The 22039-nt window shown below is 30.7% G+C and overlaps 1 protein-coding gene across 1 annotated transcript; it reads left to right on the top strand.

Annotated features, from left to right (window-relative positions):
* Positions 1 to 5836: 5836 nt before the first annotated feature.
* Positions 5837 to 10790, top strand: LOC127903667 (receptor-like protein 15). The gene is made up of 6 exons (XM_052444042.1): positions 5837 to 6035; positions 6153 to 6347; positions 6446 to 6601; positions 7559 to 7636; positions 7877 to 8029; positions 8890 to 10790. The coding sequence occupies exons 1-6, from the start codon at positions 5837 to 5839 to the stop codon at positions 10788 to 10790; spliced, it is 2682 nt and encodes an 893-aa protein (XP_052300002.1).
* Positions 10791 to 22039: the final 11249 nt, after the last annotated feature.

Here is a 22039-nt window from a genome sequence, read left to right as displayed (position 1 = left end):
CGATGAATATTAGTGTTACACTATTGCGTGTGAATGTGTATGGTAATAACATGAAGCCACATATCAAAATGAGCCACTTGGCAAACTTTTTTAAGTTCTTAAGCAAATAAACCGAACTGCAAATCCGGTTTATTTACTAGCTTACACTGGTTGGGTTCTTGCATTTTATAAACCGAGAAACTAAATCGAATCATTGGTCCGATTTCTTCTGAGAATCCGTTTTTTACCTGCCTTACCAATATTTACACAATATTATAATTTGAACTTAATAGGGATGGCAAAATTCGGCCTTGGTCTCAAGTACGGTGATGTCCGTATTTAATTTAGACTTGTTTTTAGACATTTGAGGCACATTTTTAAGCTAGGAGTTTATATTTTAAAATACTATATATGTACTTTAAATTTATTTTATAATTTTAAAATTTTTAAATTCATTTTAATGAAACTTGACATGAAAAATATGGATTTTATATATTTAAAATTTTAAATATATGTAAAAGATGGGTCAAATAGATATAATTATTTAAAATAATATATATTTTATAAAATCCAATTCTCGGACCGAACTTCGTGCTTATCAAGTGATATTTGGGATCTATTCGACCTCATTCCTGGGCCTGATACTAGCTGAGCAAGTGTCTTCGACATCCCTAATAATATGCATTCACGGTTAACTAAGCTACACTCAATGGACAAGTAATACTCTATTTTATCCTTTCAATAATAATTATTAATTTTTATTCCTTGAAAGGACATTAGACCAAAGTTTAAGAGGTTCTCATTTTTTGTTCCTTCACTTTTTCGAGTTTATATCTAATTTTTATTTGACTAGATGCTTTCATAGAATATGAGTAAATTTATTGTCAGATGAACATATTAATATATTTTCTTCTTTTGAAGTATTTTGTTCTTGAATGATGTTAGAAAAAGTTCATTTTTTATATATATTTTTCACACGCCCTTCCCCCTTGGTTAAGATGGAGTTTTGTATTGTTTTCAAACTCTATTTGTATCCCTGTCATTTAGTATAACATGAATTATTAATTCTATTGGAATTATTACTGACACGACTCAAACATTATTTATAACTTCTAAATATAAGAGTGTCTTGTCATAATATAACTCAGTGAGTTCAAGATCAATACATGAGAAAAAGATTCAATTTTTTAGTTTCCTTAAATTATCTAAAACTAAAAGTAATTTAAATATAATTTATTTAGTTTAAATGAGAATAAGGAAATAAATTAGTTAGGATTATGGATCCACTTTTAGTAGTGAGCATAATTTTAAAAAAAATCTTTTTATTATTTTTTGGCCAAAAAGATTAATCACATAATTATCATTGTTTTCCAATCAATCTTATTATGGATTATGTGCGTAGTGTCTCAAAATTCAATTTGTATATAATAATTTAAAATACCATTTTACCATACCTAATACTAAGATATTAAGAATTTATTGTGTCAAACTCTTTTATTTGTCTACAATAAATCAAATTTTCAAAATATAAAATATGGATAAAATTAAATAAAAAATAATTTGATTTATAAAATTTAAAATAAAATTTGATTAAATCATATTTTTTCACTAAGAGTTTTATCACACCCTAACTCTATTATTTAGTTAAACATAATTGAAATAAAGATAATTGTTAAAACCAAATTACATATAATTAGACAGAATCATTTGCTGGAAAGGGTAATTTTTAGAGACCTCCCCTGAGGTTTGGCATATTAACACTTAGATAAAAAATATTCACGTAATTACAGAGACATCCCCTGACGTTAGTATCCTGTTAACTTGACTGTTACCGAACTAACAAAAAATCAAAAATGCCCTCGACTGCAAAAATGCTCTGACAGGTACAACTAGTGTAATGTAATTAGCTACAATTTAGCATTAAACATCACATTAGAGCACTAAAAAGTCTAAAATAACCGTGAAAAGCAAATCATTAACAATACATAATAATAATTAAAAAAGTAAAATATAAATTAAGAGAATTTATACTAGCAATGGCTATAAATACAGTCATTATTAGTGTCTCCCACTCCACATTCTTCTTTGACTTTCTTCTCACAATTTTTTCCTTCATCATTTAACACATCTCAAATGCTTAATAGTTAGTAAACTACTTTAATAAGATGATAAACAATCCATAATTCACTCTTCAATGCATTCAAAATAGAAAGATAACGAGTAATTTATGAATCATAATGCTTTGCTTTACTTTTTGGCAGTGGCAGCTCCAAATTCAATAACTGTAAATGAACAACGGTTCATTCATTATGAATGTAATTGTAAAGATAAGAATTTATAATTTCCAGATATTGGAATTAGAATAATATTCTTTAGCCATTTACATTGAAGCCAAAGAATAAAAGAAAAAGTATTCCTCTGATATTTCAAGTTTCAAGCCGCTAGCCATATAAAGAAGCCAGATCAGAACGAAAGAACGAATGCTACTGCCACAACAAAAGTCTAGACCAATTGGGTAATGGCTGCCGTGCCAATTTTATGACAAGCAAAAATTAATTATCCTCCCCAGACTAAAACATCAGCGAACCTACCTTTTGAATATAAAATAATAAGTAAATAAATCAAAGATTTCAATTCATTTACATTTGAAATCAACTAATATAGCAAAAAAAAATTCATTCAAGATAACTTATCCAACAACTTCAACACATTTTTTCATTTTTAATCATTACAACAATAAATTGAAAAAAAAGAAAAAGAAAAAGAGTTTAACATCCAAGGGATTTCTGCCAAACTAACCTTTTATGGGTTCCAATTCTAGTCATTTAAGACTCTAGCCATCGGCAAAATTCGATTGACGGAACACTCGTGCCACCATCGTAGCTTATCGTGTTGATGCTCAGGTTAAAATTACTTGAAGGTGGCTGAGATTCTATAGTTACAAAAGCTTCCTGAGAGCTTTCCAAGCTTGAAAATGGCTGAGTTTCGTTTAATGAGAGAGAAAATGGAGTTTTAATTTATCTCATATAATATGCAATGTGGGTAATTAATTGATTACCAGTACCTGAATCTGAGTCATCGATGCAACTTTGGGTTTTGTTTTGAATTTCTTTCATTTTTTTTATTTACGAAATCACTAAATTGGCTTAGGTTTGGTAGATGAAAGAGAAGATATATCCAAGTCATTCTTAGAACCAATGGATGATGAAGTGCTGCAACAGTCAACTCTAACAGGTGGTTGCTTTTGATTTTTTCAATTTAAAATATCTTTTTTACGAAATTACCCTCGTACATTGATCAGATACCAAATGAAATACAAACGACATGGGAGGTTTTTGAAATTACGGTTATACTTTTTATTTAAGTGTCAATATGTCAAATCTCAGAGGAGGTCCCCAAAAATTACCCTTGCTGGAAATTTTGACACGCGGTTGTTGAGGGGGTCCGCTGAAATACAGTGTTGTATCAGATGCAGCCGCTTATTATTATTTTTTCCATTCTACGGACGTAACCGGCCACCGAAATCAAAACAGTCAATTGTTAAAGGTAATTATCAGTCAGCTCACTCATTTTTTAGTAATTATCATTCAAACTAGAACACTTCCCAAAGACCACCTTAATTAAAATTGAAAATACACTTTTTTTAAGAACATGAAAATATACGTAAAATAAACGAGAATTCTATAATAATGCGAATAATATTTTAATATAAGCTAACAAAACTGATTATAAATGATCTTTTAATATTAGATTATAACATTAATGATATTTTGCATAAAAAATTATCAAAATATTTTTATTCATTTTTTACTAGAGGAGTGCAATGTGAAGCTCCTTCGTTGGAGAGCTGTCAATTTGTTTTCGGCTAAGGATTTGAAAGAAAATAAAATTACATTTTTTAAGATTATGTGATTGGTGTATGTACCCCGCTGAGACTTTGGGAGAGGACCATTTTACCATTAAATTGATGATGATAACGTGAGTGCCGATGTGATCTCATCCAATGAATTAATCATTAGCTTTTTAGGCCGATGCTGCATTTTGGGAGCTTTAGGCATTTTCCTCCGTCCGTTTCTCATTTTTGGAAAAAGAAAGTAACGGGTAATGCGTGAACTTTAGTATTTTAGTGCTGATTTTTTTTTTAATTTTAATTAAGTAATAAGTCATTGTCTAATAACAATTATTTCTCTCCTTAAATAAAATGGTTGTATGAGCGATTTAAATACGTACATTTAAGACCAAAAGTCAACCGCAGTTAAGAGTGTTATATTCTATGAAAAACAACATACACTCTTTAAAATTGTCTAATGTACTTATAATCCATCAACTCCAAAATACATAAAGAGAACTTAACTATTTGATTCCGTCAGTTAAATGTTTGGATGACAACAAGTAGGGATGGCAAAACCCCGGGCCGGGTATTGCAATGACCGGACCCTGCCCGGATGCAACCGGTCCGGGTTTGGGCCGTGTTTTAATTCGGGTACCCGAATTCTATATTTTTTAAATATTATATGTGTATATATTTTTTATTTTTTGATAATTTTATAAGTTTTAAATTTATTTCATTAAAATTTGACATGAAAATATAAACTTTAAGTGTTTAAAACTTTATATATGTATAATAAATGAGTCAAATAAATATAAATATTTAAAATAATATATATTTTAAATATTTTTTAATAAAATTCAGGTTCCGAGTTTATCAAATGATGCCTAAGACCGACCCGGCTTCATACCCAGGCCGGGTAATACCCGGCCCACAATGCCCGGGTACGGCCTGGGTCCGGACCGAACGGGTGTTTTTGCCACCTCTAACAATAAGGGGCTATGTGGTACGTTTCGTCCATAAAAAGTGGCGTGATGCCGTTACTTATTATTATTATTATTATTATTTTATTTTCTTCTCTTTTTTTAATTAAAGAATTTTGTAATAAAAATTAAAATAAAATAAAAAAGAAAACAAATATGTTATCTTTTAAACTATAACATTAAAGTGTTTAATAAATTTTTACCATAACAATAAATTTTTATTGTTATGGTTTAGAAAATAAGATGATTTAATCTCACACTTACCTGATGAAAAATTTATAATATATTTGTTATTTTATGAAAATTATTATTTAAAAGCCATCTCTATTGCACATTATCATTTTTATTTCATAGTTATAATTTTTTTACCACTTTAACAATAACTTAAAAAATTAGAGCACCTCCATACCAAATAATTCTACCGCTGCTGATGCTCTATTTTAGGATTCTTCATTAGTCATTTTACAGGGAAATTCTCCTGTACTTCAGTTATGTGAACAACCAACTAATAAAATCATGATTGATGATTCTATCGGTTGGCTATCGCTACTTACGATGTAAATAAGTTTTTTCTTCATTGCAATCAGCGTTGATGACAATGCGATGGCTGTTAAGAACCCCACGTATTTTTACCTATTATTTCTTTGGTCAAATAAACTTATGATAAAATCTCCAAAAATTAATAACATAAATTTGGGAGTAATAAAAATTTATTAATTAAGTAAATATTTGAATTGATCAAATTATAATTTAACACCTTGGCGCTAAATCTAGACTGACGGAATATATTATTTAGTCAAGGTATGTGTCAATTCATTTCTAAGTCCTAAAATAGATTAACAAGCATATTAAATTGTATTGCGAACATTTTTATAAAAATAATAGAAAAATATAGTTGAATTAACTAGCTCCCACTAAACGAAAACTTACGGCTTAACACATTTCATTGTGAGCCTATTTCGTTCTTGAATATAATGGTTACATGTAATGCCAGGTTGTTGATTGTGGATTCTAAATGATCTGACAGGTAACCTATCCAAATATGATGGAGTTGTTTGAGAGTCTTGGCGTTGATATGGAGATATCAGATATGTCATTTTCATTGAGCTTAGACAAAGGCCAAGGCTGTGAATGGGGTAGCAGAAATGGCTGGTCCAGTTTGTTTGCACAGAAGAAAAATGTGCTCAATCCTTACTTTTGGCAAATGCTTCGGGAAATGATAAGTTCAAGGATGATGTCCTCAGGTTTGCTCTTCTCCCTTCACTTACAAAAGCAGCAGAAGAAAAGAAAAGATGCTACCTACAAAAGCAGCAGAAGAAGAGATATGAATCATTGAAGCCATAAATAATGATTTCTTGCAGGTTGCACTGTGGTCTGTGGAGATGGTTCCCGAGAATTTTACAATAGCTGTGTAATGGCACTTCATGCTCCAGATGCTTTAAAAATACTTGGAAACCAAGCAACATTTGATGAATGTTCCTTGCTTACCTCCTTTCAACAACTTGAGTCTCTTCACTTAGAAAACAACAACATAGCCGGTTTTGTTGAGAATGGAGGTACTTAATAAGTTTTATCAGTTCCAGCGTTTTGAATTTTTTTTAAAAAGTTTAACTTTGAAATAATTAACACAACCCTATATGATCTTTTTTGCGAGGTCTAGAGAGATTATCAGGGTTGAGCAACTTGAAGTTCATCAATTTAGGCGGTAACCTGTTTAACAATAGCATCTTCTCATCTTTAGCTGGTCTTTCATCACTAAGAACATTATTACTGCGTTTTAATAGATTGAAAGGAAGTATTGATGTTAAAGGTAATTAAGCTTCATCTCTTCTAAGGTCTACTAGAAGCAAAAATAAGCTTCATTAATTAGTCTGTCACTGGAATCAGATATTTGTAATCCCATACTGCTTCCTTCATTAACTCTATTTAAGTCTTGGCAGGGCCGGCTTTAGAATGAGAGGGGCCTTAGGCGAAATTTTTTTATGAGGCCTTTATTTATTTTACAATTTCAATACTCAAAGATATATAAAAATGATCAAAATATATTTCATCTTTTATTCTAGAATTTCAATAATAATTAAAAAAAGATAAAAAATTTTAAAAATAGAACCTAAAAAATAGTCAAGAAGATATATTTTTGTATTCCATTAAAACCGTTAAAAATAAACAAACAAATAAATAAAGGCAATATTATTTTCAAATAGAATATTTAGAATGATAGAATATAAAAATTTGAAATGATAAATTGATGCTCAAAAATAAAAACGGACTTTATATTTTAAGAAACTAATTATTTTAAATGAACCAATGAATATGATAATAATCTTTGTAGAGAAAAGAACAAGAATTTTTTTTCATTTACTAATTCTTGAGATTATAAGGTTTTTAATAAAAATTAAAAGAAATACTAAAAGCCAAGATTCTAACATTGAATAATTAAAAAGGTAAATAATTTTTTGGAAATATTAATAATGCATGAACTAATGGTTAAATAATATTACTAAATATATTTCTTTAAAATTAAGGTTCCCAAATATAGATTTTTTTTATCAAAAATATTTCTTAATTGTAGGATAATTAAGAATAGATAGATATTTAATAAACTTTTTGATTTCTTAAAATACATATTAAAATTTTTTATTAATTAGAGAATTATAAAGAAATACTAAAAATATGAGGCCTTCTTAAAATATGAGGCCTTAGACAACTGCCTTGTTCACCTATACCTAAAGCCACTCCTGAGTCTTGGCATATACCACGTACGCAGAATTGGATTCCATGAGCAACTTAAAGGTGTTGGACATGGGCATGAATGAAATCGAAGATTTTAGTGTTCGTCCTAAAGGTAATTAAATGAAAGATTCAATTACATTTGGAGAACATTTAATTCATCATTTTGTGAGGGAAGGCTAAAAACTCAGAGCCAGCGAATGGTTAATTTGGTTGTGTATTTTGATAATAATATGTATGTTGTAACACATAACAGTTAGTAAAATCGCTTTGATACCAGTTCACTAAAGACGTTATGTAATATTTTCGTGTTTGAATTCAGTTCTAGATTTTAATTACGAATTTTTCTAAACAGATTACAGAATCTTGAGGAAGTTGTATGCACTTGTTCTAGATGATGTCACAATTAGAGATGGAAACAAGTTTTTACAGGCAATGGGATCATTCCCATCCCTCAAGACTCTTTCCCTTAAGTCCAGTAATTTCACAAGAACCGTGAACAGTCAAGGTGCGTAGGTTACAAGGACTAAAATAAAAGATTAAAAAAAAAAAAAACACACACACACACACACGCTCACATGCAATCTAATAATATAATGTGTTTTTTCCTTTAGTACATTAGAATTTCTATTTTTTAATTTGTTATCATTGCTTAAAATGAGTGAACCTCATTTAAAAAAGGACTATATATATAAAGTTTTTTTTTTCTTTTTTCAATAGAAACGTTGGACAGTTTCACCAACTTGGAAGACTTGACGTTGGACTATTCCTCTCTCCATATTAGCCTTCTAAAAAGCATTGCAGCTTTCACTTCGCTAAAACGTTTGAGCATCCAGAATAGTATAGTCGACGGTGCTCTAGGTGATGATGATGAAGATAAATTTTAGAGTATTGGAGGTTTTTGTGATATTAGTTCGACTACAATTTTTTTCTTTTAATAATTAGTTAATTTTTTCTTTAAATAAAAAATGATGCACTGTTCAGTGCATTACGTGTTGTTATTTAATATGTTGATAATAATTGTGTATTTAATTTTTTATTTTTAATTTTTGTTATATACTGAAGAATAAATGAATTCTATTTCAGGCCTGTGCAGATTGGGGCATCTGCAAGAGTTACATATGGGGGGAAATGATTTAAGAGGCACATTGCCTTGGTGCTTGGCAAATATGACATCCCTTAGGGTATTAAGTCTCGATCTCAATCAACTTACCGGAAATATCTCCTCATCTCCCCTCATACATCTAACATCCATCGAACGTCTCTTTCTTTCATATAATCAGTTTCAAATCCCATTTTCACTTGAACCCTTTTTTAATAACTCAAAACTCAAAGTTTTCAGTGGTGAATGCAATGAAATATTTGTAGAATCCGAATCATCACATTCTATGACCCCAAAATTTCAATTAGAGTCCGTTGCATTATCTGGTTCTGGTATCCATGCCACATTTCCCAAATTCCTTTACAATCAGCATGACTTGGAGTATGTTGATTTCTCTGACAGTAACTTGAAGGGAGAATTTCTAAATTGGTTGTTAGAAAACAACACAAATTTGAACACTCTTGTTCTACGCAATAATTCTCTGTCAGGACCTTTTCGGATGCCAATTCAACCGCATTGGCATTTAGATACATTATATGTCTCCAAAAATTTCTTCCAAGGAAACATTCCATTGGAAATTGGAGTATATTTCCCAAGACTGGTGTATTTAAATTTGTCTAGAAATGATTTCAACGGTAGCATTCCCTCTTCAATTGGGGATATGAACTCGTTAGAAGCTCTGGACTTGTCTCACAACCAATTGACTGGTGAAATTCCCGAGCACTTAGCCATGAGTTGCTTCAATTTGGAATTTCTTGTGTTGTCAGAAAACAGTCTGCTCGGTCAGTTATTCTCTAAAAAAAATTATTTAAGAAAGTTGGTAAGTTTACACTTGGACGCCAATTACTTCACCGGAGAGATCCCAAAAAGTTTGTCTAATTGCTCCCATTTAGAAGGGTTGTATATGAGTGATAACAATCTCTATGGTAACATTCCAGCGTGGTTGGGTAATCTTTCATCATTATATGATATTATGATGGCGAGCAATCATCTTCAAGGTCCAATTCCATTAGAGTTTTGTCAGCTTAATTATCTTCAAATTTTGGACCTTTCAGAGAACAATATATCTGGGAGTTTACCATCTTGTTCTAGTCATTCCTCTATCACGCAAGTTCACCTCTCCAAAAACATGTTATATGGACCACTAAGATATGGTACATTCTTCAATAGATCTTCTATTGTGACATTAGATCTTAGCTATAATAGCTTTAGTGGTTACATTCCATACTGGATTGAAAGGCTTACTTATTTGAGGTACCTTATCTTGGCTAATAATAATCTTGAAGGTGAAGTGCCAATTCAATTGTGCCGGTTGAAGCAGCTGCGGTTGATAGATCTTTCTAATAACAATATTTTTGGTCAAATTCCTGGTTGCTTAGATAACACTTCGCTTCATAATAACGGCGATAATGATGATTCATTGGTTCCAGCTTTTAATCATAATGTTAGAAGTACTTATTCAGCTGGGTCTTCAACAATGGAAAAGGAGGAAAGTATAATGTTCACAACCAAGGAGATATCTTTCTCGTACAAGGGTAAACCTCTTAACAAAATGTATGGAGTTGATCTTTCTTGCAATAAATTGACAGGTGAGATTCCTCCTCAAATTAGCAAATTGACCAGAATCCGTGCACTAAACTTGTCCCACAATAATTTGACGGGAGTAATCCCAGTGACTTTTTCAAATTTGAACCAAGTCGAAAGCTTGGATATTTCGTACAACAACTTGAATGGGAAAATCCCTCCTCAGCTCGTTGAGTTAAATGCATTGGCTTTTTTCAGTGTGGCTCACAATAACTTATCAGGCAAGATCCCCGAGTGGACTGCACAATTTACAACCTTTAAAGAGGATAGCTATGAAGGGAATCCTCTTCTTTGCGGGAAACCATTGCCTGATTGTGATGTTGCAGCTGTGCCAGAAGCTTCAAATGAAGAAGATGGTAATAGTTTAATTGACATGGGCAGTTTCTATATCACTTTTACATCATCTTACGTAATTGTGATCTTGGCAATCATTGGAGTCTTGTATGTGAATCCTTACTGGCATCGTAGATGGTTTTATCTTATTGAAAATTGGATGACGTCTTGTTTCTATTTTATTATCGACAATCTTATTCCCACAAGATTCTATCATGCATGTATGCAGTTGCATTATTACCTTGTTTGAAATTTTTAAGTGCTTTTTTTTTTTTCATATGATGTATCAGATCAATAATGTATTTGTAGTGTTTAAGAGTGACTAACTATCCAATCAACTCGAAACACTTCCCAAGATCCAAATCAAACAAACAAGATGCACCAAGAACCAATCCAGCAGAATACACAAAGAGTTTTAGAACTGAAAGGAATTAAGTAAAGAACAAGAATTAACGTGGTTCAGCTAGCTTCAATCTAGCTTACATCCACGGGAGAAACAGAACCCAATTCTATTGATTATTCAAAGAAGTTACAGAGAGTTTTTCAAGCTAATTACAGAGTCTCTCAAGAAGCCTTTTCTTTCTATCTTCTCAACTCACAATAGCTCTCATTCATTGCCCTCTCTGTTGCCGGAATCAGCTGTATATAACAGCTCATTAACGAATCAGCAACCAACCCAGAAAACCACGTGACAGGCATGTGAGTTAACTGATCTTAACGAACCAAGATAGCAACTTATCCGTTCACGTGAAACTCTCGTGCATCACTTAACCAAAACGACCTTCATGCATGTCGTTCCAGGGGATACGAGTTTGACTCTCCAAAACGCAGCATCAGCTGGCGTTTTCATCAACAGATTTGCTTCACAACACAACAGTATTAATTTAATGCTAATTGCTCAGCAATATTCAGTTCTACATGTAATTGATTTGTACTGCATTGGATTTTCGGTTTCTACTTCTACAAACTAATCATATGTTTACTCGATGCTCGGAAATTATGAAATCAGAGATTGCACATGATCCAAGAAAGCCAACTATCCGGAAACAACCTCAAGTGAAAATAGTCAGTGAATCGTGTAACGTATCCGCGGAAATGGTAGCTAAAATTGATGGTTATGGAAGCTCAAACCCTAAACAAAAGCAACAATTATTTCCTCTGATAAAAATTAGAAGATTGACCACTAAATTATTAGTCTTCTTTTTTATTTCTTTGAACTTGTCACAATTTACAGGTATATTACAATCTTATAAATCGACTCTTGTAGTATAATTAGGGAATAATCTGCACCTAATCTATATTTTTAGAATAAAAGATAAAAACAAATTTCGTAGGACTCAAACTCATGCCCTCAAATTTAATTATTAATTTTATTAATCTTGATCATAAAAAAAATAATATATTTAAAAATACTAACGAATACCTACTGCCACCTGCCTGCATATATACATATCAAATTCGCAACGAAAAATGTCGAAAATTTCTTGATAATAATGAGGCTTCAATTGGAAAAGGGTATAATTGTAAATACATGTCACCGGACCACAGAAAAAATTTAACAAAAAGGGCGACACGTATTCCAAGATTACATCACGGTCCATGGAGGCTATAATTGGAAAATAGTAAAATTGTAATTTTGAAAAACACATTTTAATGGGCTTTAAGACCTGGGCTTACCTTACATATAGCCCACATTTTGGAGTGGACGCATTTGAAAATAAGAAAAAAGAAGCAAACTCCCTCTCAATTTTTTAAACACAATTTTTTAAATAAAAATTCTCTCAATTACTCTTATTATTTGCCCACGATTTTCTTTATAGCCAAACAGCATGAAACTTATAATATTAATAAAATAAAACGAAAAAAAAGCATGAAGCATGATAGATTCACTGGCATAAAAGAGAACCAAACATGAAATTTGATGGATTCACTAGGATGAAACAAGCATATTTCTCTATATTTATTAACGTCTTCAATCACTAAGCATTTTCTTTCATCTGGAGGTTCTTTGCTTCATCTTCTTATTTGAGTACTTAGGCTCCATTTGATACAGCTTATTAAATAGAGCTTATAACAGTAGAGCTTATACCAATAGAGTTTTTGAGCAAAAAGTCATTGGGTGTTTGATTGTCAATAAAAAAGTACTTTTTAACCATTAAAATGTGTGATATTTTTTATATTATATATTTTTTGGAAAAGCTCTCTAACCTCTACTCCCAAAAGCTCAAAATTTGGGTTTTTGCTAGTAGAGGTAAATTACCTTATTTAAGCTAAAAAAACTCTACTAAAAAAAAACCAAACACCATAAAAAATTTTAAAAAGTGCTTATGCGATTAAATAAACACTTATGGCTCTTAAATAAGCCATACCAAACAGGCATTTAGATGGAGATTTGAAAGCTTTTTACCAAGAATAAACTTTAATTTAATTTAATTATATATGTATCAATTTCATGTCCATATGCACTTAAAAAAATGATCATATCCTTTTGGAGCCCATCTCTGATCAGTGAGATTATGTGTCTATTTGTAACTCCAAATTAGTCTGATTAATGAGCTATTATCCCGACAAAAAAATTAAAGTAAATACAGAATATTAACAAATATTTTATAAATTGAAATTGGTCAACAATAAATAAATCTTAATGGAAGATTAGTTGATTTCTTATCATCATTTGAAAAATTCCTAGCAACCTTCAAAGAGCAATTTGTGTAGGGAACTAGGGATTGGTTCAGTACACCTCCTTTACACAAAATTATGAATGAAATCTGAGCATCTGAGTCTTTTCTTAACAATGAGATTAATGGATGAGATTGCTAATTTGGGATTGCAGTGGCTGATCAAATAAATTACTTTATTGTGTGAATAAAATAAGTTATTGATTACAAAAGCAGCTTGGTGTTAGATTAACACAATGAGATTGACAAATAGAGTACATGTATTTAGTAAACTTTATTATGAAAGTATTTTTTTATTATATAATGAGTAAAATAGACATAAGTTTTGTCGGGATTATATGCTCTTTTAAAGCATATTAATTTATTTTCTGATTAATAAAATATTTGAGATATTTTCAATTGCATAAATATTTTGAATAAGGTATGTTTAATTATATTATATGTATTTATGTGATCATCATATGGATTCACAAAAGACATAAATACAAGTTATCTTATGATTAAATAAATTTAGTTCGCAGTTGATAAATAAAGTTGGACACTTTATTTAGGTATAGACTGTAATGAATTCATTTAATGATTTGTCTTAATCGTGTATGAATTTATTAATGTAGTACGACTATATTGAACAGAATCACATATGAGATTTAATTAACTTTGTAATAACTGTCAGACTTATTAAATCTCATAGGCATTGATTTTACTGTAATTTTAATCTTGAGTTAATTATGATTTCATGATTGTAATTGTTATTCCATTTGAGTTACCAATGAGCACGACACATACTTGTAATTAAGATTACCCGGTATCTTGGTGGGAGTAATTATGAGTATTGGAGTTATAGATTAACAATATAGAATTTGTACAACACATCTCTTGATAGGTTTTCGGTATTTGATCATAGAATTCTCTAGACAGAGTGTGTCAACATATTTAGTATGTTGAAAATGATCATTAGAGAAAACCAATAAGTATCAAGGAATAAGATGTAATTAAATTGATTAGACAGTTAAGAAATCGATTTAATTAACGATGTGGTACAAAGGATTGAGCAGTAAAGAAATCAGTATGGCTTGGGACAAATTATTATTCAAGTATACAATTATGGAGGTCAGTTCCAATCTTTTAGTGGAGTAAATTTGAAATTAAATAATTAGGCTAGTTTAACTACAGACCTAATTATTGTAGTCACTATTGTATGTTCCCAAATGATCCTCGAGTTAGCTCATTTAATTGATTGTGCCACTACTGGATTAATAAGCAAGATAATTAGTCATTTGGGTTAAAAGCCTAAATACATTATTTAGTGGGAGGCTCCATCTAATGTACTTGTGTCTAAGAGGCCTTGTGTTATTTTACAAGGTGGGCCCCTATGACAAGAAAGAAGTAACGTTATTTTTGGTTTATTATTTTTAATTTAAATCAAATTTGATTTAATAGAATTAAATAATATAAAAAATGGAGCCTAGAATTTTCACTAAAGATAGAAATATAAAAGGGTTTATTTTCTCCCAAAAGAAATAGAGCAGCTACTTTATACAGATCAAAGAAAAAAAATTTTCTCTCTAAATTTTGATAGTAAAATTTTCTCGTGCTAGTTGTTTTAGTGGTGATAAAGGTGCCCACACGTCAAGTGCAGATCAAACCTGAATCATAACTTGCAAGATCATTGGTGACAGTTCGTGATCTAAGAAGCGTGGTGGCGATGGATCGTGATGTGGGAGCCTAAATCACTTCAGCGGAAAAAGCCAAATCGAATTTTCAAAGTACAATTTCTAAATTACAAATTCTTATATATTGTATGAGAGCGATCTTAAAACTTTTTATAAAAATTTAAAAAACTGATTTTTCTCCGTCAAGTTTAATTTGTCTTCTATTTTTTAGAGTATGATTAATAAATTGTTTAGAAATGCCTTTCTTTAACACGTAAAATTACATACGATCATGATTATCTTTCATGTGAAATTAGTCATAGTTCAAAAAAAAATTTACATAATCATATGCAAGTCTTAATGATTCTAATAATAGAAAATAAAAGGGAAATACAAAATATTTGAACTAATTGAATTAAAATTTTGATACAAAAGAGAGCATACATTAGTTATTATAGGAATATGATATGTAATAGTTTATATTTATTAGGATTTATGAAAATATAAGACATAATTGTCTTTTTTTAAAAAAATATTAAGGTTATAATATGAATTTTAGAAATGTAAGATGACTTATTTAATAAATTGCTTATAGGTCTAAAAGGTGGTGTCAAAATATAAAAAATTATGAAATAATCCGGTTTTACAAAATTATTAAACATTATTTTTTAATTAAAAAATTATAAAATAAACAACTCATTGAATTTCAATTTTAATTCTAAACAGAGGCCCTCAATATACTATAATTATATTTTCTTCCTCTCTCCTTCTATTTTTTGTCGAATAAAAAATTCATTTGATTATACATTTTCTCTCCGATAATTAAACCCAGGGAATAATATTCAGAAGTCGGTGATTGAACCAAGTTACATAACTTACAGTTCTTTCAAAGGAAGCGTGTAAATAACATTCAGAAGAAGTCAGTATTGAAGCAAGTTAATTGTGCTAAAAAAAAAGGAGGATGAATAATAATTGATTTGATTCTTTAACTACTTGATAACCCACCAATTTATGCAATATTCAAGGCATCAAAGTTTTATTTTGATACGAAAATAGAAGGGCATTTACATTGAAGCTACCTTAAGTCTTGTTGCGCTAATGAATGTAGTCACAAGAAAGAATTTGTAGCTTGCAAGTCTCCGAGAAAATCAAAAACATAATAATTATTGGATAGTACAGAACTACATTAGAAGGAGAGAAAGAGAAAATGATAATAATAGAAGAGCAAATTCACAGCCTCGATAGAGATACCACAGTGAAGGGGTGGGCATTTCAATCGAGAAATTGAACCGACGGTTCGATTTGATTGAAAATTAATAGAAAATTAACTAAACGGTTTAATTGAATAAATAGAAATTAAATTGAAAATTCAAATATTCAGATAAAATTATGATTTTAAAAGTTAAAAAACTAAAAAGTTGAACAAAACCATACATTATTCTATTAAAATTTTATTTAGTTAATTCAGTTCGATTAAAAAATTGAATCCAACCAAGCCGTACCCACCATAATATTGACAGAAAATCAGAATAATGTCTTCAAACTATCGTTTTACTTATTATTTTATTTATAAAAAAAAAAGACAATAGAAACGGCAGCGTAAAGACACCAATCTATTGTTTCTGTTGCCGTAGTGTCTCGCCATGATAGCCAAATATCAGTGCTCAGAAAATAATGTAGGGCTCATTATATTAATTATTTACAAAAACATTTACAAGGAGTCCAAACAGTAAAACAGTAAAAACTATTGTTAAGAGGACTAGGGTATCATTCTCCTTACATTTTATCGTACACTTCAACACCACTATACCATTTAAATTGCCATATTAAGAATTTATTACTCAATTATGAGTAAAATCTCTTTGATTATATTAATATTTGAATTTTCTGATTACTAACTAAAACTAAGAAACTGCAATAACTATTTCATTTAAAATGTTTACATACCCAGATTTGCATTCTTGTCTCGAAGATAATGAATTAGTGTTTGACTCATATCATGCTATAAATTCACCATCTTGTGCTAATATAACAAATCAATCAAAATAAGTTTCTCATAAGTCCTTAAGAATATAGAGATTATTAAAAGATGGCGAAGCTCACTGTTGTTTGCTTCTTGTTTGTCCTCCTTCTCCTTGTCTCTGGTATGTTTTTCTTCCTTTTTCATTTTCTTTGTTTTTTTTCATAGAAATGCAAATAAATGCGTTCATTTCAACTGTGTAAATATGATGAAATTTTCACAATATGCCTGTATATCAACTAATATGTTATGCTTGAAAAACAGAAGGGAATATTATGCTGTGGCAGCAGCAGAACGTAATCCTGGCCCTTATTGCCTAAAAACTTGGCCCTGCAACGGGGATTATCAATGCAGAATCGACTGCTCAACTATGTACAATGGAGAAGGACACTGCAAATATGTTACGGCAATCTATGCGCCTCATACATGCATTTGTAAATACAAGTGCTGATTTCATTTTCGCATCTCTCCTGCTATGTAGTCAGGCTTGAAATAAATTAAATGTTGGCCATTCATGCTTGAAATATATTTCTCATAAAAGAGAGGTGCAATAAAATAACAATCTAGAAATTTTAATAGAACTTATTTATTCATTATTTATTTGACCACACATACTTTATCCTTATTCATAAAGTATATGATTAATATATTGGGCATATGATGTCAAAACAAAAGGATATATATCATAAATTCTTCATGAATAAAAGATATCCACAGTCATAAATGAAGGATACATCTTATTATGTATGGATCTAGCATACTACTTTAACAATTGAAGTGAAGACTTTGAGTAGAAACCTTAGTATATATGTATATGTACGTGATAGTTGACATTTATTTGGCTATAATATTGTGAATTAATCTTTTAGCTCCTACTTTCCCTGCTTTGAAAACGACTAGATAGCTAGTTAAATAAAATCAACTACTTGAATGAAACGAGGGTAACATAATTTTTTTTTATTTTGAAATATTTTCAACATGTATTGTCAAGTATATGATCAGATCATAAGAGAATTTGGTCAATTGACGAAAACCTAGTAATGCATGGGTCATGTGATCCCTCGACTTTCTTTATTAATTGATTTACATATTGGATAGAAATAATTCGATTGAATATATTAAAAATTCTGAGTCTTTTGTTGTTCTATGCTAGCTCCACTATATCTTTGATTTGTGCTTTGCAATTGAACCTGGATGCGAAAGCTAATAAATTGAAAACATTTTCATGTCAACTATGAATATTTTATAAAGGAATCTCCAAAAGAGATTGCTAAAAGAACTTCGATTGAGGTAATGCCTTAAAATACTTTCTTTTTCCCCTATTTAATCAATGCTAAGGTTAATTGGTTGCCATAAGCACCTTGGTCATACCATTAAGACGTGTTACGTGGCCAATCTAGGGCTCTGACCTCAGCGGCCTAGTGGGAATTGACAGACTAGAGTAAATAATAAGAAGTCAGAAGTTCTGTCATCTAATATTCCACAACCCTTGGATACTCCACAACCTGAGCCTTCCATCACTAAGCAGATTGCAGATGCAGGATCTCCGATTTTAAATATGGAGAACCGAGTGAATGCTACAAACTCTACTCCCATTTAGGAACCGATTGGCTAGGATGTCATGACTCATGATTCTAGGATTCGAGAACCTGGTGAGTATAATCTACATCTTCATCGAGCATCTAGCACATATTTTAGGCATTACAATTCTCATCCTGATAATGATGATAGTTCTGACGAACACTTGGCGAATAATGACCACTTTCTGTTTGCACCTGAGAATTTTGAGATAATTGACTGTAGCCCTGATTTTAGCGTTGTCGGTCATTGGAAAAAAGGCATTAAATTACTTGTCGGCTGCAAGCATCGTAAGAGATATTATCATCGTCTGCATTAGTCTTTTTCTTTTCATATTAGGCTATGCCTAAATCACTTCTTTTACTGTTATATTTATTTCTCTTGATTGGACGTTTTGGTTTATGTCCCCCTCCATATGTAATTTTCATTATCTGTTCTAAGTGACAGGTAGGGGTCCCGCCTAACCTCCCACCAATGGAGTGGTACTTGCATAAAAAAAAAGTATCATATATTTTTCTATCTTATATATCCATGGATTTTGGATTTTATATCTATTAAATAATCTTTTATTTGATTTGAATGTTGGGTATATAGTTGTTACAAAAATAAATGTTATTTCACTTTTGAAATATACCAATTATTGACATTAATTTGAAATACAATATCAAATATTTACCAATACACGTGGTGATTGGGGATGACAAAATAACTCAACTCGGCCCAGACTCATACAAACCCAGATAATTTGTGTGTTGTTCAACTTATGCTAGAGTTAGATTAAATGCGAATTAGGATTCAATTTCATGAACTTGAATATATCTAGGTTAGATTTCAATAAACTTAAATATCCAAAACTCGAACCGGATATCTTTATTTTTATATTGCTTTTTAAGTAATTTTAAAAATAAATAGAAAAGGGGAAAAAGAAAAAGAAGCCCTAGCACAGCCGGCGCTAATTTGCAATCATATTTTCCTCTTTTAAAATCTCACAGTTGCAAGGCGCCAACCATTTCCTCTTCTTTTCATCAAATTAAATCATTGTCTTCATCATTTCAGCCATTTCCTCTTCTCTATGTTCATAATCATCATCATCAACTATTGTATTCCTCTTCTTTTTGCTACCGCGATCTCCACCATTCTCAGTTGTTCATCTTTAATTGCTGCAAAGTTGAGTGGACTAGCTTCCACCTCTAAGCCCACCACAGCTTCTCCTTTGTCATCTCTTCACAAACTCTCTCTATTTCTTTCTCTCTCTACCTTTCCTACGGAGCTGGGCGGGGGCCTGTCTTTGATGCCATTGCATGGTAGAGCTAGGTGGGCTGTTGTCCTTGACGCCATTACGATTCAAAATTAATTGTAATTTTTGCGCATCGACTTCCTATAACAAGTTATTATTTTATTCTTAATTTTGTTGGCAGCATTTGCATCACCTCTATACCAACTCCAGAATATGTTTCATTGGTTTTAGGTTGTGATTGAATGTAATGTCCAACTTCATAAAGATTAAAGAGAAAGTTACTATTTGTTTTTTTTTTCATTTTTTTTCATAATTTATAAAGCAATCCAGGTTAAAAAACCACAATCTTGGAACCCAAAGTTTTACGAGTTGAACCAAGTCCAGACTCGAAGGCAAAGAAATTAGGTTAAATATTCGATCTAGAACAATAAATTAGTATTCAAGTTTAGGATTGGGAAGGCCGAATCCGGTTTTTGTCATCCCTAGTGGTGATGCATCTCAATTTATTCTAAATGATGATTATGTTGTGAACCTGACTCATAATATGTATATGTCATAAGATATTTAATTTTCTAATATTTTTTCTTTTTATATAGAGACAATTTGCAATGTATATTGATCATATTTTTCCAATTTCAAGCATCTTATTTGAGGTTTAACTTTTGCAAGCTTCCAATTGATTTGATTATTCAATTTTATTTTATATAAAACGTATTTTAAATTTGTTTTCTCATTAGCTTGTAATTAGTAACTCACAGTCATGTACTAAACAAATTTCTTATGTAAATAAAAGTTAATTTGTTTTCTTAATTTTATAATACTTTATAATCTCATCTGCAAGTACGTAATATTAAATTTTATATTTTTATAATAAACAAATATAAATACTATAGTAATAGTAATCATAGACACTATATTTGTGACATTATAAATAAGTATCAATGTGTTCTGACTGCCAGATTATTGACACAATTAACAAGTGTCACTTAAAGTAATTACCGACACTATTATAATGTCAATAAAGATCATTTTTCTAATACTAATGTCCTCCCTTGAGCATTTTGTAGGAGGCCTCCTTGCTCACAACGAGGACTACCCCAATACCCATTAAAAGTTTGCCTCATTTTACCATCTTCTATTCTTCAAGCCTAAACAAACAATCAATAGCCAAAATTAAATGGAACATGCATGTAACTATTGTACAACAGAGATGCAACATATTCAAACAATATATTTATAAAAATCAAGCTATAAATCCCGTTTCATAACCATCAAAACTCAAAATTAATTATCAATCCCTACAAGTCATTATACATAGTTATAACATCTAGTAGCACATAACCATCAAAACTCAAAATTAATTATCAATCCCTAGAAGTCATTATACATAGTTATAACATCTAGTAGCACGTAATGGAAAATTGCTTTTCATATGATGGACTCCATGTGAATACTTGGAATTTCCCAAGAGTCACCATAGATAACAACACCTAGGCCTTCTGATAACACTCGTGATATATTGTCTGTGAAACCACTGCCAGTGATGTTCACTTTTCTCTTTACTTCTCCCTTGCTAATTATGTCGACCTCCTTTTAGCATTATTTAGCATGGCAATGTGCTGTCAACTAGGTTGAATAAGGGTTAATGAAAAACCTGCTTAACAAATATAACATTTGGGGCCATCAAAGCTTCACCTAATGTAGTGTTTTCACCAAGAAGTTGGTCCTACAAAGAAAGGCCACTTTGAGCTAAAATATTATTAAGTGACACAAGTTCAAACATTAGGATTTAGTTATACATCACTCTTCGTTTGGAAGAAATCTACTACAACAAATACTTTATGTGATCGAAATCAAGTCTTTGGGTAAATTTCGACATGGAATAGAATTATGACTTTCTTACAAGAGAGAAACCATTAGCATGGACTCCATTAGAAGGCGGGCCAATGAGCAAATCTCTAGCCAAAATATTTTCTGCATCCAAACGATCCCCATGGATAGCTCACTTACTATATTTATACCACTATTGTACTAATATGCAAGATTACTAGTAAGTTTAGTCAAAACCTTAAATACAATATTGGGTAATTATCCATCGACCATTTATTTTTTTCTAACTTTTTCAAAAATACATAAATCTTTTTTTTTTGTAGCACTTCACCTGAAGTTAACATTTTTTTCACTAATCCACTCATGTTATAACATTATTAGAACTTTGCTGACATCATAAGGGTAAAATTGTCATTTCACAATGACATTGTTTGAAGACAAAAGTGGACATGTGTAAAACAATATAATTTTAAGTGGACTTCAGTAAAAAAAAATTAAGAATTG

This window comes from Citrus sinensis, chromosome 1 (assembly GCF_022201045.2).
Source record: "Citrus sinensis cultivar Valencia sweet orange chromosome 1, DVS_A1.0, whole genome shotgun sequence".
Lineage (NCBI taxonomy): Eukaryota > Viridiplantae > Streptophyta > Magnoliopsida > Sapindales > Rutaceae > Citrus > Citrus sinensis.
This window is presented reverse-complemented; position numbering and strand designations above follow the sequence as displayed.